This window comes from Parasteatoda tepidariorum, chromosome 6, assembly GCF_982258835.1.
Source record: "Parasteatoda tepidariorum strain Cologne lab strain chromosome 6, Ptep-v5.0, whole genome shotgun sequence".
Lineage (NCBI taxonomy): Eukaryota > Metazoa > Arthropoda > Arachnida > Araneae > Theridiidae > Parasteatoda > Parasteatoda tepidariorum.
Window position 1 is genome coordinate 16,173,042 of NC_141760.1, and position 22,482 is coordinate 16,195,523.

The 22,482-nt window shown below is 29.2% G+C and overlaps 1 protein-coding gene across 6 annotated transcripts in view; it reads left to right on the forward strand.

Moving 5' to 3' along the window:
* The window catches only part of LOC107440307 (uncharacterized), a 99,586-nt gene that overhangs the window by 27,946 nt on the left and 49,158 nt on the right, over positions 1 to 22,482 (forward strand). For all 6 annotated transcript variants that reach the window (XM_071178948.2, XM_043050068.3, XM_071178947.2 and 3 more), the window contains exons 3-5: positions 15,864 to 16,036; positions 18,199 to 18,419; positions 22,043 to 22,200. In XM_071178948.2, the coding sequence (XP_071035049.2) occupies positions 15,864 to 16,036; positions 18,199 to 18,419; positions 22,043 to 22,200 (552 nt within the window). The remainder of the gene's footprint in view (positions 1 to 15,863; positions 16,037 to 18,198; positions 18,420 to 22,042; positions 22,201 to 22,482) is intronic.

Genomic DNA, 22,482 nt, shown 5'->3' on the forward strand with positions numbered 1-22,482 from the left:
CAAAGAATCCTAAAATCTTATGAGGAAAAAAAAAATTTTTTTTAAAAAATGGCGGGAAAATTTATCGAAATTCGTTCCGGTTTTTTGGTTTTCCGGTTTTCTGATTTCCAGATAACGGGTTCCGTACTGTAATACGAAACAGTATAAAGTGAAAAATTTTGTAATTCTTTATTTTAATAAATTTTGAGAATACACTCATACAAATTATCTAACAGTAGCGAAGAAGTGACTACATTTCGGAAGTAGTTTGTAGTCGCTTCATTTAAAAAACAGTAGTTGTAATTAATTACAGATGTAATAAAGTAGTTTAATTTAAGTACAAAGAAAATGTAGTTTTTCCGACCACTGGTCTTGACCCTTATAAATTACTTTACTATTTTCATTTCTCTACGTATGAATCATAAACGTCCTACTCTCCCTTTTTATAAAAATTCATTCGCATTAAAGCTGAGTGACGTTTAAAGAAGTTAACCTTGGCTGTTCTTTCATTCAAGGATCTGTTGTGTTTCGCATCGCCAACAATTCCTTTTAATTGAGCTCAAGTACGAAATTTTAATGAAACTTTAATCAATCATTTTAAATAGTTTTATTTACCTTTGCTTTTGATTGGTTTTCAGAACTGAAGTCTTTTTTTCAAAATGAAAAGGACGAAACAAATTGAATATCTCTTTTTAGTTTTTTTTAAAGTTATGGTTGCTTAAGGGTATCTGTCTATATTCTTCCTAAACGGCGGAATAACAAAATACATCCCGATTATCCGAATGAATGTGGACCACGACTGACTCGGATAACCGAAAAACTCGGTTAAAGCGAAGAGTATTAAAAAAAAGGAAAGAAAAAGGGTAGGTATAAATGCAATATATTTAACAAATACAAAATGTATACGAGTGCACCAAATAGAAATCATATTATAATTAAAAAGCTTACTTAAAAGCACTTAATGAACATACTTTACGAGAATTAAAGAGTTTTTATTTTAAGTCCTTAACCGTTTTTTGTTTTACATTACTTGGGCGCCTTTTTACAGCAATGTTTCACCATTTTTTTTTAGGGATAATTGGAAGGCAGGTGTCGCGTCGCCTCTTGTTCTACATCACTGGTTACCAACTGGCTGCCCGCGGGCCACATCCGCCCCGCGAAACCTTTTTTTGTGGCCCGCGAACTAAAATATATTAGTTGTCACTTTTTTGTGGACAATTTTCGTATAAAACTTTAAAGTTAAAAAGTACTTTTCTTCGTTAAAAAAAAAAAAAAAAATCCTAATTTCTTCATTTCTGTGAAATTTAACATACCAGCGGCGCAAAAAAAAATTATTTCTCAGGTAAAAATCTACTTTATATTTTATTTGTAATTCAATACTTTTGTTTTGAACAACTTATATGAAAATCTGACAGTAATATTAATGTTCCTTCAAACGTAAAAGACTCCTATATAAAGTTTTGTTGCGGCCCGCCAATTGATTGATGTTTTTAATTGCGGCCCCCGGCCTCATGTAAGTTGGAAACCCCTGTTTTATATATTGAATAGCAATTTCGATAGCTTTTAGTCCATCTGTTTGAGAGATTTTTATTAGTTGATTTTCATCGTCACTGTCTTCATCATCTTCGCTAGATTCCTTTTCGTTATTGACGACATTAACGATCACATTAACCACAGCAATCTCGTGTTGTCCGTCATCTTGTTTTCCTGAGTGCTTGCTTGGAAGATAAAATTGAGAATTTTTTTTCGGTGGTAGTTTTAAAAATAAACTGGAACAAAAAATATCCAAGAAATATTTAATAGCTCGGTTATAGCGGAAAATTTGATAATTCGCATTAAATGTTCATTGAACCACCATTCACATAGTTCTACAAAAGGATTTTGGGGTCTATGTTAAAATTATTTCATAATTTGACATTAAAGCGCATTCAATTTAATCTAGGTAGGTTTATAATTAAAGCAGGAAATTATGTTTTTCTGTGTTTTTAAACGGGAATGCTTAACGCAATATTTCTAAAATATTTATCCACGGTACCATTCAAATTTGACCTGACGTTTTTGCACATGCTTACACTATTAATTGATTTAACTTGACTCTAAAGATGACCGCTAGAATTTTATCTATTTCTCAATGTTAACAGTCAAGGACATGGTGCGTAACGTATTTTAAAAAGTACTTAAAGGTGCTTATTTTCGCTTTTCCTTTTTAAATTTTTTATTAGCTGTTTTTAAAGTGCTTAATTTTCCCTTTTCGAAATTAAGATTTTCACACCACGCATTATGCAAAAGCATGGTTTTCACATTGTTCTCTTCACCTTTTTTCACAATTTTTTCAAGCACAATCCATTTCGGTGTGCCGTCAGTCTGTATCATATGAAAGAGTCGATCATTTTACATGTTTGATGAAATACTTACCGTCCGCATACTGAGCTGGGTTCGATGGGAAGGATTCTTTCTTTCTGCATTTTGCCTGCAACTCTGCTGCATTTCCCAAGATATTCTCAATATCAGACTTCATTTTCCACCCTCTGAAATCGAACCGAAAAACCTATCTATCTATCTATATATATGTGTGCATGCAGGGCCCGCGCTAAGGATTTTAAATTATTAGCCAGTAAATTAGCCAAATATCGAAAGTATTCACTCGCTAATTTTCGAAAGTCTTCGCCAAATGCAAATCTTAACAATTTTCTATTATAAATTTTTTTCCTGTAGAATTTTTTTTTACAATAGTTTGTTTCAGGCTTATATTATTTGGACCCCATTCTATTTGGTTTTATACAGAAAATTACTGTAATCTAATAAAAAAAACAAATATCGTTTTGTTTAGAAAAATTCATTTTGATTTTATTTTGAGGATCGAGTTAAAAAATATTTCTTTCTCTCCAGTGGTAAAAATCATTCGCCAAAATACATTTTACGATTTTATAGCATTTGGCGAGGTGGTGAATGCTTAGCGCGGGACATACATATATATATATATATATATATATATATATATATATATATATATATATATATATATATATATATATATATATATATATATATATATATATATATATATATATTGTAAATAGAAATGATGTTCCAAAAACGTGTAAGAAACGATGATTACAGTTATGGAACAATCATTTCTTGTCGGGATAATCGGGGAGAAAAAAAGAAAAAAAAGACAAGACTACTTCGATTTCGCTTGCAAGATAGTAAAATCCCTAAAACATTTGTGGAGAAAAAAGAAATTTTTTTACAGCCGAAGCAATAAAAAAATTTATTAAATGTGAGGTATTATTAGCCGAGTTTATTTTTAAGATGTTCTGCTTTAGTTCAAAATTTTGTTTTGTGTTACAATTAAAAAAAAAAACCCAATGGCAAATATGTCATTGTCTAACTAGGTCGGAAGTGGTTGATTCTTCTTATCTCACACTCCGAAAGAGTAAGTAATAATGAAAGAGTAAGTAATTTGTTATTTTGTTTAGTATGACAGGAAAGGAAAGATACGCGGCGATTATTGCTGTTAATGCGTAGATTTCCTGGATGCGAATAGGTCATATCATTTGAAGCCTCGCTGCATTTTTAAATCGAGAATTCCTTTTAACTGAGAAAATTCAGACACGAAATATTTAAATTAGGTCTTTGTTCCATTCTCAACTCTGCATTCCTATTTTTTTTTTAAAAAACTATTCAAAATTTTCTCACAAATGAAATTATTGAACAGTTTATGAAATTAATGTTGTTTTCTTAAATTCTAAATAGAGATGTATTTTTGTTGTTTTTTTAAATTCTAAATAGAAGAGTAACAATTCTTATTAGAATTATTACTCTTCATGGTAATTCTAAATAATGACTTGTTCTTCATAATTTTATTCTATATTCTTGATATGATAATTACTCAATCTTAATACTAGAATTATTCTTCGGAAGAATAATTCTGTACAATATTTATTAGAATTATTATTCTTAATAATTTTTCTAAATATTAATTATATTTCTTTTAATTAATTCTAAATGAAGATTATTTTATTTCTTCTCTTTTTCAATCAACAATTAAATTTTTAAAATTGTGCAAAATATAAAATCTAAATTTATCATATTTACCTTTGAAAACATGAATTTTAATGAGATGTATTTTTGTTTCAAGATGTGAGGTAGAGATAGATCCCTCAACCGCATTCAGCAAATAATTTTACAAGCAACTTTGTCAGTCATAAAATTTCTAAAGCTTTACAAATCATGAATTTCAACTCATAAAATTTAAAAATTTATTTTGGACCTTTTACAGCTGCGACACATTTAATGTACCGAGATGTAAATTTCTGAAAAACAGACATTTATTGTAAGGAAAAATTTTATGACTTTGGAACTACTATTATAAGAATTAATGATGCTTATTTTTTTTAGACGTTTCGATAATTATTGAATTTTTTTTTTCTTTTAATATATACGTCGACTGCAATACCAATATTGAGGTTAATATTAAACTGCTGTTAATTTATTCGCTGACTCATTTCCATTTCTCTGATTCCTTATTATACCGATTCTCTGTTTCTCATTATTTTTCCTTCCTATATTCAATAGCTATTAGCGAGAGATGGGCTTAGCCAGAGCTCGTTTATTGAAAAAAGGTTTCGGACTCATAATAAAATTTTGAATAACTTTTTTACTGCTTTTAAACGGGCATCTGGTTCAGTTTTTAAAAATAAAAAATTTAAAATTTACAAGGTATAAAAATTATCTTTAACTTCTGTTTTTCGTGTCAGGTTAAAGTTTAGGTGTTCAATTTAAGATTTTTTTTTAAATATTTTTTTTAGTCATTTTGGAGTTTTCATTATCATGCTTTGAGCCGTGGTGGCTCAGGGGATAGAGAGTTCGCCTTTCAATGAGGTGACCCGGGTTCGAATCCCAGCGATGACTGGTCGATATGAATTCCATACCCGGCTCTCACCGACCACAGAGCTAACGTAAAGATATCTTCAGTGGTAGACGGATCATGGGTTAGAGTCCCCTTGTCGTCAGGCTAACCGTTGGAGGGTTTCGTGGATTTCTCCTCCAGGTAACGCAAATGCCGGTAAAAGCAGGGGTCTGTCCAGACATTTTGTGAAAGGTCCGTTTTTGTAAAATTGTGAAAAAATTACTCGTAATTTGTGAATATAAAATAAACGTTAAGTCACATTCTTTCAACCAGGGTCCGCTTTTGTGAATTTGTGCAAATAGGGTCCGTTATTGTAAAAAAAAAAATTTTTTTTTCATGGAGTTTTTAAATTGTAAAGACGTACAAGATTATGCTCAACACTGAAAAATTATAATTAAAAAAATTAAATTTTAAAAAATAAACAGCAATTGCAGCTACTAAATTAGCGAAGCAACATACAAATATTTGGTATTTAGCCTATACTGCTGATAGCAGAATATTCATTTCGGACGAATAAAGGAAGAAGCGTCTGCCAAAGACAAAATTTAGTTCGTTTACATCTGTCTTTCTCCTCCCCCCCCCCTTCCTGGGAAGGATTTATTCGATTAACAAAACAATAATGAAGATAAACAAATTTGTGAAGGGTCCGATTAAAAGATAAATTATTTTGTGAAGGGTCCGTTTTTATGAAAAGATATTTTGTGAAGGGTCCATTAACGGACCCAATATCTTCTAAACAGACCCCTGAGAAGCGTAAACATTTCTTCCCCTTTTTTTTAAAATTTAATATCACATATATTCGCCTATTATTAATCTATAATTATTTAACTATCATTTTTATCGTATATTTTTAAAGATTAGTTACACTTATGCTAAGAACAGAAGAAATTACACGTATGTCCTGGGCTCCAGACCTCCAAAATGGCTATACCAAATCGTTCATATTAATAGTTGCCATAGCGATGCTATTCATAAAAAAAAAATAATTAAATAATGAATCGCATTAAATATGAAAAACTTTAATTTTATCTTTTATCCCTTGTTTAACAAACTTTTAAAAAGTTAATGTATAAGAATTGTGTTAATTTCTTTGAAAAAAAATTGAGCGACTGCTGACATCTTTCTACTAATTATTTTAACTTAAATTCTATGATTATTGCGGTATTTCTCTCGATGTGATTCTTAACAGACTTTTTCAATCAAGAATTCTTTCAATAAACACATTAACCTTTTTTTACATCGTCAGCAGTTTCAAAGCCAAAATGATTCTTTTTTTTTTTATCCCCTTGCTTTTATTTCAAGGTCAATTTTGTAGCCAAGAGAGGTTGAAGGCGTGCTTTTATATGCGCGATTTAATCACCCCTTTAAATAGCTTGTTTTTACTGCTATAATCAAAACATTGTGCTTAAGCATGACTTTGAATAGCTACTTTATTGCCATCTGTTAATAATAGTAGTTATTAAATATAGATAAGAATGTAATTTTAGGAAATTTTAAAAAATCAGTTAAACTAAATAAATAACACTATTGATTAGTACCACATTGAAATTACCATAGTAAGCTATATAGACACAAGTTTTTAAAATAATAATTTTATCATTTATTACATTTGAATGCTGAATTATTAACGAAGTGAAATGAGGCAAAAAATAATGAAGAATTAAATTATTGAATTATTTTTTGATACAAAGATCGGATTTTTAAGTTTTAAGAGACACTTATAATGTGTTAGGATAGGAATGAATTTTATTTAGGATTATAAATCAATTTTACATTTTAAGTTAAAAAAATCAGGAAACGAAAACATGTTTTGACAACATGGATATTCATACTTGTTTTTTTTTTTTCTTTGGTTCTCAAGCATTTTGATAACCAAAAATTCATTATTATATATTATTGCCCTTTAAAAAAAAAAGAAAAATCTTGAGTTACCTAGACTTTTTCGCGATTTTATAAAGAAAATTGATTAAAGTTTTAAAGTTTTTTTTTTTTGGGGGGGGGGGAGAGCTTATTTTATATATAGAGAGCTATACTATAATATTTTGATTCTTTTCTTCCTTTTCGAATACGTTTTATTTTTATAAACGAAATAAAAATAAAAGAAAAAAATAAAATAAACGAAAAAATTCTCTTACTAATGTTCATTTTTATTCACAAGCTTTTATGTCCCATTCCACATATTTTTACCCCATGGAATTCTTTTGTAAAAAAGGGAGAAATTGCGTGAAATTTATCTTCTAAACAAATGTTCATCTTTGTTTCACACTTCTTAGTTGTGTATCTTTAAATAAAAAAAATTAAAAAATTACATATTTTTAAATTTACTTTATATAAAAGCTTTTCTTTCTTTCGCCGAACTCTTTTATATGGATGCTGATTAAAGAAATGTAAAACAAAGAAAGTGCCAAGTGAGCCCGTCCAGACAAAAGACTCTCTGGGAAAAAAATAGGAGAGAAATTTATGGGCTCATATTTTTTGGCACAAGAATGAGAAATGTAGATGTTATTAGAATCGATGATGCTGCTTCCTCATATAAATTTAGACAGAATGGAGCAGCTATCTTTTTCTTAAATATTATCTCATGTACACCCTTTTTTTTTCTTTTCTTCTAGCTGTTTATTTTTTCTTATTATTTCTGGTTGTTATATAATATGATAAATACCTGTTGTTAAGCAACATGCAAGTTTTTTTATTTTTTATTATTATATATTTTTTTTTTTTTTTTTTTTTTTTTAATGTCTATTAATTAAGAGATCGATGTATATATGTGTTATGTTTTTTTAGAATTGTTCTGAAAATAACGTGCTAGTTACGGCTGCACGCATGTTTGTTTCATTTCATGCATTTACCAGCTCGGCTTTAACCCTGTCTCTCCCCCATACGGGGCATCCAGGGAATACTATTGAAGGATCAGTTAAGGCCAAATCCCCAATTCTCTTTTCCAAAAGTTTTTTAAAAATCTCTTCAATTCCTTTGTTTGTTTTCTTTTGGTTCCAGTTTTTTTTAATGGTTTCAAAGTTGAAATTTTTCGGGAAAAATATAATTCTTAAATCTTCATAAACTGATCAGACAGTAAGCATGTGTACGATATCTTCATCAAACTTTACAATTCGGGTCTTTCCCGAACAATTTTGACTGATAACTACCCTGGGCTCCATGATTCATTTACCCGACTATATATATATTTTTTCCATTTTTGCAGACTCACTTAAGAGATGTATGGTTTCGTAACCATTGCAATTATTTTTTTACAAGTTAAATTTGGGGCACACAAATATATTAACTTTTCTTTAAATTAAAAAAAAGTTAACGAAAAGTGCCGAAGTTCTTAGAATTTATTTTCAAACTGTGATCACCATCCAATGAGGTGAACCGGGTTCGAATCCCAGAGATGACTGATTGATAGGAATTCCGTATCCGACCAGTGCTGATGTAAAATATCCTCAGTGGTAGACAGGGTTCGCCAAGTGGGCCCACTTTGAAAAAACCCGCCCGGGTTTTATTGGGCGGGCCCACCTTGAAAAAACCCACTTGGAACGATAAGTGGGTTTTTTCAAAAAAACATTTTTTTTTTTTTACTAAAACTTATTGTTTTGTATTTACTTTTATATAATTTATTGTGCAGCATAAATTTGTCAAATAGAGTTGCATGATTTATATGATTAAGTTTTTAATATTAGTAAAGTAAAAGAAACTCGAATCTTCATATAATTTTATAGTAGGTACCTGCTATTGAAAACTTCAAGTGGGTTTTTTTCAAAAAGTAATATTTTAATGATATTAAATGAAATAAAAATTTAAATAATATACTCTGAAAAGATCAATTTTTCAAATATTGTTGCATGCTTTATATATTAATAAACAGGTTATTATTATTAATTCATATGTTTAAAAAAATTGAAAAGAAACAATTTTTTTCTTTTTTTACCAAGTGATACATTAACAAATTTAAACAGTTTTATTTTCTGGCTTTAAAAAAAAAAAATGCTAAAACTTTTTAAAATTATTTATCTAAAAATGAAATCATTTTCCTAGGGTTAATTGGGTATAATATAGCCTACGTCACAGGTTGTGTTGTTCCTACTAAATTTAACCCATGAACGGCATTTTCTGCGAGCCTAACTTCAAGCCACAAATAAACAAACGAAGTGTTCGATCGTTTAAATAGCTGCTCGCCAGATTTTATTGCATTATAAAGAAAAGTTATTGAAACTAAATACAACTAAATAAACAACAACAACTAAAACAAATAACAACAACTACTAATAACAATAACTAAATAAACAACAACTAAATTCCATTCGTTTAGCATTGCGTCATATGTTGTTCCTACTAAATCGAAGTAGTTGTGTTTTTTTCATATTATACCCAATTACTTGAAAACAAATGGGACAAGTAACTGATACTCTTTATAATTATACGTAGTTTTAATTTCACTCTCTATTAACCTTATTATAGAAAAATGTAAGACCATTAAATATTTATTTCAGTTTTTTATTTAACTCAAGTCAGATGAAATTTTAGTTTTTACTGATTACAAATATTTACTGATTATAATTTTATAATAGGTAATATCCATATGTTTAATAAATATAGTAAATAAATGTGTGTAAAAACAAAAAGATTAATAAACTTGTTCCTTTTATATTACTGCATTTATATTTTATAATTCCTAATTTAAAAAATTATGAAACGTAATGTACTTAACAATAAAGAGGATTCAAATATGTAGTGATAATGCATTATTTAAACTTAATATAAAATACATATAACCAGGGTTCCCCAAGTGGGCCCACTTTGAAAAAATCCACTTGGTGTTTTTTTTTCACAAATTGTTTTTTTTTAATTTGGTTCAAAAAGAAGTATCTCCTAATACTATCATTGGACACATCGTTGAAGTTAACAAATATTTTAGAAATGTGCATCAAGCACATGGATGGGCAAATGAAAAAAAACTGCTTGATGACCAAATGATACTAGGTGGAATTCATATTGTGAGCACGTAAAAACTTTTGCCAATAATTACCATAAATATGAAGAGATTGTTCTTGAACATCAAAATGAATCTAATAATGATATGTTGGGCTTTACCATAATAAATAATGTTGGGCTTTACCAATAAACTATCAATTGGGAAAAAAGATATCAATTGTTTCTTAAGCTTTAAAAAAGCTTCAATCAGAAAACATTTCAATTTCAGAAGCTGTTGAAATATGAATTAACTTACTATCGTGTTCTGAATTAGAACCCCATAAACATTTTGTAAAAAGATTCAATCAGGCTGTTCAGCCACATCATTTATTAGCATATGCATCCTGGATCTCGAAACAAGGGGACAATTTTTAAATGATGAACAAGACCAATTAGCAGAAAACTGTCTTTCTAAGCATCATCCAGAATTTCTGCCACGTGTTATGGCATTCAAAATTTCCGATCCTGAATACTTTCTTTCCAAAATCAATGATGCTTGACACTGTTATTCAACAGTTTTCATCAAAAAATAGTGGAAAATTATGGCAAAAATAAATAAGTAAATAAAATTCATTGCTTCCACAAAGTTTCTGTCAATTCTTTTTTATTTGCACTCAGCACCAGCATCCTCTGTCTCTATCGAAAGACGCTTTTCAACTTTCAGCTTTATCTATTCCTCATCTATTTCGAAGTTTACTCTGCACCAAACTCGTAAAAGTGTATCACCATCTAAGAGAGAAATGTAGACACTTTGAATCTGTTGTATGATAATAATAATAAGGGAAAAAATGGACCTTTTTCTAAAGTTAACTCTTAACACCTGCTGACAATTTTTAACTATTTGGAGAAAGTTTATCACAATTAAAAAACAGTTAAATATTAAAATATTACTTTTAAGATTTTTTTAAAAATTATTAAGATTTCATTTGAATACAATTTATTTTGTTTCTTTTAATCATGTTTAAAAATATTGAAAGCAAACGAAAAAAAACTTCTATTAAGTGATACATTAAACAACAATAAACAAATTTAAAGTTTTATTTTCTGATTTTAAAAATAAGCCATAACTTTTTATGTATGCTTTTTGTAGTGTATGTATTTTAAGATTAATTTGTCTTTTGAAACTATAAAGTTAAAATGTATCTAAAAATGCATATATTTATCTAAATATTTGAAAAAAGGGGCAAACTCTTTATAATTATACGTAATTTTAATTTCACTTTCTATTAATCGTATTATAAAAACGTGGAAGACCATTAAATATTTATTCCAGTTTAATTTTAATACAGGTAAAAGTCAGATGATATTTTAGTGTTTACTTATACAACTCTATTTAATGAATAAAAATATTTTCACAGTGAAATTTATGAGCACTAAGTGAAAAAACCCAATTTTCCCCGGGTTTTTTCAAATAAAACCCAATTTCCCCCGGGTTTTTTCAATAAAACCCAATTTCCCCCGGGTTTTTTCAATAAAACCCAGGCGGGTTGGGTTTTTTCAAAAATCCCCGGGTTTTTTCAAGCCCTGGTGGTAGACGAATCATGGGTTAGAGTCCCCTTACCCTCAGGCTAACCGTGGGAGGTTTTCGTGGTTTTCTTCTCCATGTAACCGAAATGCAGATTAGTTCCATCTAAGAGTCCTCCACGAAGGCAAATTTCTCCAAATACTTGATCCAAAAGTTCCCTTGTTTTCTCTATTGGGTTCAAAATTACAAGGCTACGGAGTTAAACATTAGTAGTCGCAAATCCAAAAAATTGGGTCGGCTGTTCAACGATGGTTTTAACATAAATTGTTATAGTGAAGTACTGGCATTCTATTACCAGTGACAGCTCTTAGCCCATCTAGTTTCCAATCGCTGGGTTTCAACTTGTCTAGTAAAAGCGGCCTGTGCGCCATGCCGACCGAATTACAACTATCCTGCCCCGATTCTCTTGGCCCACGATAGTCTGTTAATCTTTAATCTGTTCGCTTTCAAATTAATGGACTGCATAGCTGACTGCCGAGCGTTGAGGAAAATGTTTTTTTTCCTCCTTTCTTTTCTTTCTTTTTTATGGTAGTAATATTTCTCTTAACCCCTTGGCATATCATTTCTTGATATAGAAATGATCTTGAGATTGCACTGTAAACAACAACTCGCAACAGAATGTTGGCAGATATGCCAATTGCTCCGCACACGCCAAAATAGTAATTAAAAAAACTGTAAATAACTACAAACTGAATTTTGCAAATATTTGACTATTTTTACTTGCTTTTTGAAAGGTATAGCATGACATAAGTACTATAAAGTGGTGAATTATATAAACCTACGAATTATTTAGAAATGGTGGTGGATAAAAATCTACTAAATCGAATTTATTAAACCAAGAATCACAATTGATAAACTACCACTTTAAAATATCTATTTGCGCTTTAAGGTATAAAGAAACAATTGTTATTTAACTGCTTCTTTGTAAGAAATTTTCAATTCAAGTTGGTAGTTTTTCAGTATCGATTAATCGTGTTTGAAATAAAAGGTGTTCAGTTGAAAACATCTTTCTTGCGTTGTATTTATCTTATAAGTTTGGCTTATTTAGGGAATAAAGCAAAGCATGAAAACGTGAATTTATTTGGCAATTTAAATGTCACGATTGTTAAGGCAAGATAAAAGATAACTCTGGGAGAACGCATTATCTTCACTTTTCTTATTTATTACTAAATCAATTTCAACTGTTAATAAATTCGACGTTATTTTTTTCGATTTATGAAAAAGATACTGATGTTCTATTTACATTGAGAAAAGTTAAGGTATTTTGACACAATTTATTTATATATTTTTTTGTTCCAACCAATGAAAATTGATGCAGTTTTTTTCAACCAATCTTTATTATTATTACTTTGCCTTTACATCATCTGTTTTTACTATTATAATTTTTTTAATCGATATTTTGGCGTAATATCGAATAATTTATTTCTAAATCAATTTCAATGAAAATAAAGTGAGCTACTGAGTCGTCTTTAATACAAGCTAAGTGATTATGTCTGCAATATAGAATCTAAAAAACTTAAAATACAATCATAATTTAATTTCCGCTTTAACCGAACTATCAAATATTTCCAGGATATTTTTTTTTTTGTTCTAGTTTATTTTTTTATATTTAAAAAAACCGCGGAAAAAAAAATTCTGAATTTTATCTTACAAACACTCAGGAAAATGAAATCCAATAACTTGATAAGATGAAATGATCGTTATCGTCAATAATGAAAAGGAATCTAGCGAAGATGATGAAGATAGTGACGATGAAAATCAACCTATAAAAATCTCTGAAACAGATGGACTAAAAGCTATTGAAAATGCTATTGAGTCTATAGAACAGGGGTTTCCAACTTACATGAGGCCGGGGGCCGCAATTAAAAACGTCAGTCAAATGGCGAGCCGCAACTTCATCAAAATTTTATATGGGACTCTTTTATGTTTGAAGGAACATTAAATATTACTGTCAGATTTTTATCAAGTTGTACAAAACAAAAGTATTGAATTTCAAAGCAAAATATGAAGTAGATTTTTACCTGAGAAATAAATTTTTTGCGCCATTGGTATGTTAAATTTCACTGAAATGAAGAAATTAGGATTTTTTTTTTAAACAAAGAAAAGTACTTTAAACCCATATAGTTTTTAACGAAAATTGTCCACAAAAAAATTACAACTAATGTATTTTAGTTCGTGTGCCACGAAAAAAGGCTTAATTAAGTGCTTTTTAATTATAATATGAGTTCTATGTGGTGTACCTACTCGTATAAATTTTGTATTTGTTAAATGTATTACATTTATACCTATTTATTTTTTTTTTCCTTTCCTTTTTTATACTCTTCGCTTTAACCGAGTTGTTAGGTTATCCGAGTCAGTCGTGGTCCACATTCATTCGAATAATCTGGACTCTACTGCGTTAACAAAAGCAATTTTTTTTCCTTACAAAAAAAAATAATCTAAACATTTGTTTTTTCCCCTCCCTAATTCCAATTTGTTCAGAAGCCATTGCATTTTTAACGTTTTATTTTTTCTCATTTTGCTTTATGTAAGGATTTTTCAAACAAAGAAAATCCATCTCTCAAGATTTTTATTTTATGAACTCGCACTTCAGCTGTTGCCGAAAGTAAATGAAAAAGAGGGGGGGGGGGGGAATTAAATAAAAGGTCGAGAGAGAATATAAATCATAACGTATTTATTGCAATTTAACAATTAAAAAAACAGTTCTTATTTAAGCTCTATGCTAAAATTATTTTTATTTATGTATTCGTATTGTGTAAACACATTCTGGGTTTTTTCTTTCTATTTTTTTTAAAGTGCAGTTTAATGTATTTAAGTACATTCAAAAGGAAAACATATATTTTAATGAAATATTTTAAAATTTAATTTTCACCAATTGTGTGTATAGTTTATAGTTGTTATAAATTCAAGTTAATTATTTTAATATTTTTAAAAGTACTATCTAATTTATTTAAGACTGTTTGCCTAGTGTAACTTTTAATCTGAAATGTATATGCACTTTTTTAACTAAATATTATTTGAAAAAGTTTAAGTTTAGAGAACTTAATACTTTTTCAACTGGCACAATAGTATAAAGTTAAGCAAGCTATGGTAAATTCTGTTTTTAAATATTATAACTGTAATTGATGAGATAGCTTTTAACTAAATGAGTTATGCAAAGAGTGTCACTTGAATAAAAAAAATTTTAAAAAAGATTCTAGACCTATATATACTATCAGGGGTCTGTCCAGACATTTTGTGAAAGGTCCGTTTTTCGTGAAATTGTGAAAAAATTACTCACATTCTTTCAACCAGGGTCCGCTTTTATGAATTTGTGCAAATAGGGTCCGTTATTGCAAAAAAAAAACTTTTTCAAGGAGTTTTTAAATTGTAAAGACATACAAGATTATGCTCAACACTGTAAAATTATAATTAAAAAATAAACAACAATTGCTGCTTCTAAATTCGAGATGCAACATACAAATATTTGGTACTTAGCCTATACTGCTGAAAGCAGAATATTAATTTCGGACGAATAATGGAAGAATCGTCTGCCGAAGACAAAACTTAATTCGTTTACATCCATCTTTCTTGTTTTCGGCCCTGGAAAGGGTTTATTCGATTAACAAAATAATAATGAAGATAAACAAATTTGTGAAGGGTCCGATTAAAAGAAAAATCATTTTGTGAATAGTCCGTTTTTAAGTTAAAATATTTTGTGAAGGGTCCGTTAACGGACCCAAATTTCTTCTAAACAGACCCCTGACTATGAATTATTTATATTTTTGATTTGATTTTTCATGTCTCAAAGAATTTTCTTTAGTTTGCATTAATGTGTATAGTATGTATTTCCCGCTTTTATTTTCAATTAACAACCTTAACATTTGAGCCATTGAAATATTTTTGGTTGGTAGGGAATTGCTTATTTTTGCTATTTCATCTAAAATATGTTTATAAAATAAATTTTTGTTTAATCAACGTAAACCCACAAGAGGATTTGCATTGAAAGAATTGTAAATATTGTAGCGATTCTGCATGTTAACTCTGTTTGTGATAAATAAAAAAAGCTTTGTACCGCAGTGGGCTGATCGTAAAGATATGGTTCCCAGTAGAACACCGATGTCGAGCATCATTGGCTGCGGTCAGTAAGTGGGTGGGTGACTAGTTTGATCAGCCTGCTTAGGGAATGAGGGTACGCCGTATCAGACCTGGTTGAGGTGTTATATTGTAAAATGCTCGACTTCGCACACAGGTCATCAGGCTACCAAAGCAGGGGAGCCATCTCCTCTGCAGAGGATCGAAAGCAATGGCATATCTTCTGATCATCCAAAGGGATGATGTTTCCCAGATCATTACCAATAGTTCATTGTGCAACTCTAGTGCAATGTAAATAAAGTACCTACCTGAAAAAAGCTTTATAGGAATATTATAATAATTTTTATTGCATTCTTTTTAGTAAATTACAGTGTAGTGTTATTAAAACGTGATTATTTATAGGAACGCCTGAATAAAAATGAAAGACAAAGGTTTCGAGAAGAGGCAGAAATGCTGAAGGGTCTACAGCATCCAAATATTGTTCGCTTTTATGATTATTGGGAAATGGATCTGCCACCTAAAGGAAAATATCTAGTATTGATTACCGAACTTATGACTTCTGGGACTCTGAAAACGTAAGCACACTTTTTCTTTTCATTTTACACTCATGATAATGAGAAAAATGTTTGTGAAGTATTAGTACTGTAGGTAATATATGTTAAAAGTGACACTGAATTAAAATTTTAGGAAATTGGATTTTTTTTCTGTAAAAATTTTCAAAAATTTTACTGTAGTGTAAAAATTAGTTTTCAATCAGTTTTAATCATATCTTACTTATTCAGTTTTACTGTTTATGAAGATTGTAGATTTGTATATCTTTTCAAAAGCTGTTCCATCTATTTTAAATATCGAGCTGTACAATCTTTTTCAGAAGATGATCTTGGGGGGGGGGGGGGGGGAAATGGATATTACAAATTGGGATGAATTTCATTCAGCTGATACTAACCTACTTATTGTGATAAGAACAATATCATTTTGTCCTAAAAATTGCTAGATAAAGTTGTTAAATACTTCTGAATTAAATAAAATTTTAAGTTATGAAAACTTAGTTTTCTTTAATAAAATTAAATTATGTATAGCAGCTTTTTAACTGAGTCATTTGTAAATTAATGTTCGGCAGGTAAGGGATTTCACATTAACCATTCTACTTAGACTGCTGGTTGTGTACCCAGGGTTGGGGTTTTGGACCGAACACACGGGTTTTAATGTCCTAAACTGACTAAAACTTTCCTAAACTGTCTAAAACCTTGAACATTGGTAAAACGTAAAAATTCTATATGTGTAACCATTGTACGCATAATAATTACATATATTAATAAATATTTGATGCTTTTTATACAATTTGCTTTATTAAAGGAAAATAATATAATTGGAAAAGATTTATAACTTTTGAAGCTCCACAATTCAATGAACAACAAAAGTGAATACCTTATCCTTTAAATACAAATAAATATGCTTTTAATACAGATAAATTATGTTTTGCATAAGGAATAATAATGCAATATTAATAATAATGATAAACTTTTTTAATAAAACAAAACTTGTCTTCATTATGTTTCGTGTTCAAAAACTAACTTTTTATTTTTTAGAATATTTTTCTTCAATTGTGACATAATTTAAATAAAAGATTTTTAGACAGAACAGTTTAAACCCTGATTAAAACCATAGATTAATACATTTTGTCCTAAACGTTGCCAACTTTGATTGAAACAGACTGCTGTCGTGACAGATAGCAACCTGTGTTACTAGTATCATCTGTTTGTCAAAACAAATAAATGAGCCTACTGTTTTCTAGTAGTCAGAAAAGGGTCAGTATTTTTCCTAACAAGGAATGAAAAAAAAAAAAGAACATTTTTTAATACCATGTTTTAAGCAATCGATTTAATAAAGAAATAAGTAAATTTGAATTATTTTATCTGAACCTTATTTGAAGCTTACTAATTTTGAATTAATTAGTAAAATATTTAAGGAAAAAATTAAGAGCATTTAATCTAATTAAAGGATAAATAAAAAAGTATCAAAATAAAGGTTAGAAGAAATTTTTTTTTTTAAAAATTTTAGATTGAAAACTAGGGGTACACACAGAGTTGGCAAGGCTTAGGATAGAATGGATTAATCCACGGTTTAAAACGGGGTTTAAACTGACTTGTCCAAAACCTTTTATTCAAATTGTGTAACAATTAAAAAAAATATTGTGAAAAATAAAATGTTAATTTTCGAACTTGAAACATAAGGAAGACAAGTTTTGTTTTACTAAAAAAGTTTTTTATTATTATTAATATTGCATTATTTATTCTTATGCAAAACATAATTTATTAGTATTAAAAGCATATTTATTCATATTTAAAGAATAAGGTATTCACTTTTGTTGTTCATTGAATTGTGGAGCTTCAAAACGTATAAATATTTTCCAATTATTATATTATTTTCCTTTAATAAGTTAAAGCAAAGTGTATAAAAAGTATCAAATAATTATTTTGTGTACAATGGAATATAGAATTTTTACCTTTTACCAATGCTCAAGGTTTTGGACACTTTAGGACAGTAAAATCCACCTGTCCCGTCCAAAACCAGTTTAGGACGTCCAAATCCCCAACCCTGACTTACAAGCTAAGCACATTCCCCAATACACCATAAGTCAGTCTGAAAGTTAAAATGAAACGTAAGGTTAATTTTAATTAGTATTTCTATTTGTCTTAACTAAATTTGAGTTAATAATTTATTGTTTTATTTCTAGTTACCTGAAACGTTTCAAGAAGATAAATATCAAAGTAGTGAGATCTTGGTGTAGGCAGATTCTGAAAGGATTAAACTTTCTACATTCTCGTCAACCTCCCATCATCCACCGTGATTTAAAGTGTGACAATATATTCATTACTGGTACCACAGGAGCTGTGAAAATTGGAGATTTAGGATTGGCCACTCTAAAGAATCGCTCTTTTGCTAAAAGTGTCATTGGTTAGTTGTCTTTAAACTTAACTGAAAGAACCAATGCTTTATAATACATGTCAAAAATTACTCTCAGTGTTGCTAATAAAAGGGCGTGCTGAGTGTTTTACCGGCTCTGGGTGAAATATTCAGGCATTTTATTAGAGTTGATCAAAGTCATGTTTTATTTAAATATATATATATTAAGTATTGGATTTTTTTAAAATTTCAATCAGATTTTTTAAAAAATTCTTTTCTTGTTTAACGATCAAAACGCAGATAAAATGTATAAATAATACTGAATATTATTTAACAGCAATACTGCAACTGAAATTTTTAGCACCACCAATAGTAAAAAATTTAATATTTTTATTTAATTACAGCATACTAATTAAGGAATAAATGAAGTCAGTTACTTTTTTCTATCAAACTTGTAACCTTAAATGCATTGAAAAGGTCAACGTTAGAAGGGAGGGTATGTTACAAATCTGCATTCTCAATTCTCAATAAAAGCCAACAAAAAAAAAAAAAAAAAGCTACGTCAATTTTAGAAAGTTTGTTTTAATTGCTTCCGAATCATTGGAAACTCTTCTTTAGGCAGTTTAGAAAATTACTCAATATTTGATATCAAGGAGATTTTACAAATTTTTTTTTTTTTGGTTTTCTCGAAAGTGCAGATTTGTAACACACCCCTTTTAATATTGTTTTTTAGTACAATGTTAAAAGGGGTATGTTACAAATTTGTCAATTTTTTACTTCAATTGTAAAGAGAGAGAATAAATTTGTCAAATGAAAAGTAAATAAATTTATTTATTTATTAAAAATAAATATATTTACTGATAGGGAATCTGCTAATTATTTTTCATACTACAATGAGCACATTAAAATATGAAAATAATAATGAAATATTATCATTTTAAAGCTACACTCTTATCTGAATTTAAGTGCTTGAACAGAAAAAACATTCTTATTTTGTTTTTTTAATTTATCAACCTATTCCACATTATAAGAATTAAACAGGGTGCATAGCATTTTTAAAAAGTACTTAAAGGTGCTTATTTCTGATTTGCATTTTTTAAAAGCCCTTAAAGGTGCTTTTTTTTTTATTTATTCGGGGTTTGTTTAAAGTGCCTTTAAAAAGAGAATTTTTCTTTGCCTTGTCGATTGTAGTCATAAATTGCAAAAAATGCATGATTTTTTTATAATTTTCTCTGCAATATTTATCAGAAACTAATTATTTTATCATGATTATGTAAAGGTTTTGAAAATGTTTTTGAATTTTATTGATCTTATGTTTATAAATTAAGAACTTTAAACGATAGAAAAAATAATTCTTTATTGCTGCACAGATCCTAATTACGAATTTTTTTTTGATTTTTTTTTTGTTTTGGAAAGTGATTAAAAATATTTTTGGACTGCTTAAAAAGTCTTTATTTTTTGTTGAAAAATCTGGTTACGTACCCTGTAAAACATTTATTAACAATGAGATTTGATATCAATGATTTATTATCAAAGTATATACATTGTATTAGAAAATGCAGTATTATATTCATAATATTTTCTACAATTATGACAACCCTGTTTTTTTCTTTCTTGACATCATCCATGACAGTTCTTGGGGATTGCACTCACTCATAAATAGGCAATAATTGCATTTTTTAATATAATAAATTTCTATGACATCAAAGTTAAATTTATGTTATTATTTTCAAAATTACTCTCCTGATATAAAGGATCATCAAATGAAAAGAAATCAGACTGATTTGGAATATAAATTAAAATAATTCGTAAAAATGATATATCCTAGGAATAGGAAAAATATATCCAAGATTCAGCAAATGTAAAGAAAAAATTATAATATTGCTTACAAATATGGATAAATTAATTATAATGCAATTTTTATAGCTTTTTGGGCAGCAAAATTGTCTGTTTACACAGAAAATCTAAAGAAGTGGATAGATCATTCTCAATGATGCCATGATGAAAGGCGGGCATCATTGATCTCAAATATGTTTCTATCAGTTTCAGTTTTGAAAATGAATAAATGCAGTAGTAATGGTTACAGGAACAGTAAGAAATTTAGCATACTGTCAGTAAAATTGTTTTTACTATTCACTGTTCTTTTTAAAACTAGAAACCTTGGTTCATTGACAGTAAATAAATAGCAGGATGAACGCCAGGTTTTACCTGAGTGTATAATTCCAACTCCCAAGTTCGGTGGTAGTGTACTTATTTGAGGATTATTTTCATGGTATGGTCTGGTACATTCGCATGTTCTTTCTGGTAAATTGAATATTGAGACCTTCAAGGATATTCAGAAATTCTGCCTGCTCTGGCAATTTTACGGAATGGACGAAAGCTACTTCCAAGATGCCTTTACCTGAGTATATAATTCCAACTTTCAAGTTCGATGGTAGTGAACTTGTTTGGTGAAGATGGCAATGTCTTCTTCACAACCCTTAGTGGAAAGATCTTTTAACATGCTTCCACAATAACTGGCTATAAGATAAATAACAACCTTTTCTTCTGGGAACGAGATAGAACTAGTTTATAAAGAGTTAAAAAGAAACTTACTCAATGTGGCAAGAAAGGGAAGGAAGAGAAGAAACTTGTAACATAAGTGTATTAAAAAGTTTTGAAATTTTAGTGGCCTTGAGCGGCTTACCAGTTTGGCTACTCCTAAGCATGGCCCTGATACTACAATAAAATCTAATTGTCTATTCATTTTATTACTTTAAGACAGCATGTATTAGATTGCATCTTTTACGAAATTATAAATTGAGCCACGATAGTTCAGGGGATAGAGTGTTCTCCTTCCAATGAGGAGAACCGGGTTCGAGCCCCAGCATTGACTGGTCGATACGAATCCGCATCTGGCTTGCGCGTGCCACAGTGTTGACGTCAAATATCCTCAGTAGAAGGCGAATCATGGGTTAGTCCCTTTGCCATCAGGCTAACCAGGGGAGGGTTTTGTGGTCTTATGTTTCTCTGTGTAACGCAAATGCGGGTTAGTTCCATCAAAAAGTACTCCACGAAGGCAAATTTCTCCCAATACTTGATCTAGGATTTCCCTTGTCTTCTGGATTGGTTTCAAAATTACAAGGCTACGGAGTTGAATATTGGTAGTCGTAAACCCAAAAAATGGGTCGGTGGTTCAACAATGGTTATAAAAAAAAAATAATCATTTATAAACTGTTATCAAATTCATATAAATTATTTACTTTATTTGTGAAGTAGAAACCAATGTAGCTGAATTTTTTAGTTAAAACTTTGCCAGTATTAAAATTCTTATTTTATTGGCATTTTGCTAACATTTGAAAATGAACAACTCAACTTTGCTAAAAAAAATTCTGGATATTGTCTTTTGACAAAGGTGTGTAATATTTGGTAAGTTTTTGGAGAAAATCTGAGATGTCATGAATTACCCCATGTCAGGTGTGACAGTTTCTCAGATTCTTGCTCTTAATAACTTTATTTGCTTAAGGAAAATTCCTTTTTTTCTTTTTCACTGCTCAAAATCCTTCTAAGCATATGATCTTAATCATTTATTTATTATAATGATTTAAGTCATTGGTCCACTAATTATTTATAAATGAGTGAATTAAACATAAAAATATTTTATTAACAATTATAATATAAATAACCATTAATAGGTACTCCTGAATATATGGCCCCAGAAATGTATGAGGAGAAATATACTGAATCCGTAGACGTCTATGCTTTTGGTATGTGCATTTTAGAAATGGCCACATCAGAATATCCATATTCAGAATGTACAGGACCTGCTCAAATCTACAAAAAAGTCACCAGTGTAAGTTACTATTTATTGTTCTTCTTTAGGCATTACACATTTCCTAGCTTTTAAAATTTTGTAAATTTATTTTTTTTAATCATTCTTAACCCAATTATTTCATTTTTATTGCATAATCACTAGTGTTGTCTAGTAAAAGTATTCTAAATCTTTATGGTAGAATTTAGTGTAAATATTGCTTACTAAATAGCATATATTGATTGGCATGGCCTTTAAATATTCAGCAAGAAAAACTAGTAGTTTTCATTTAATCATAGTGTTAGTTCAAGTTTAACAAAATAA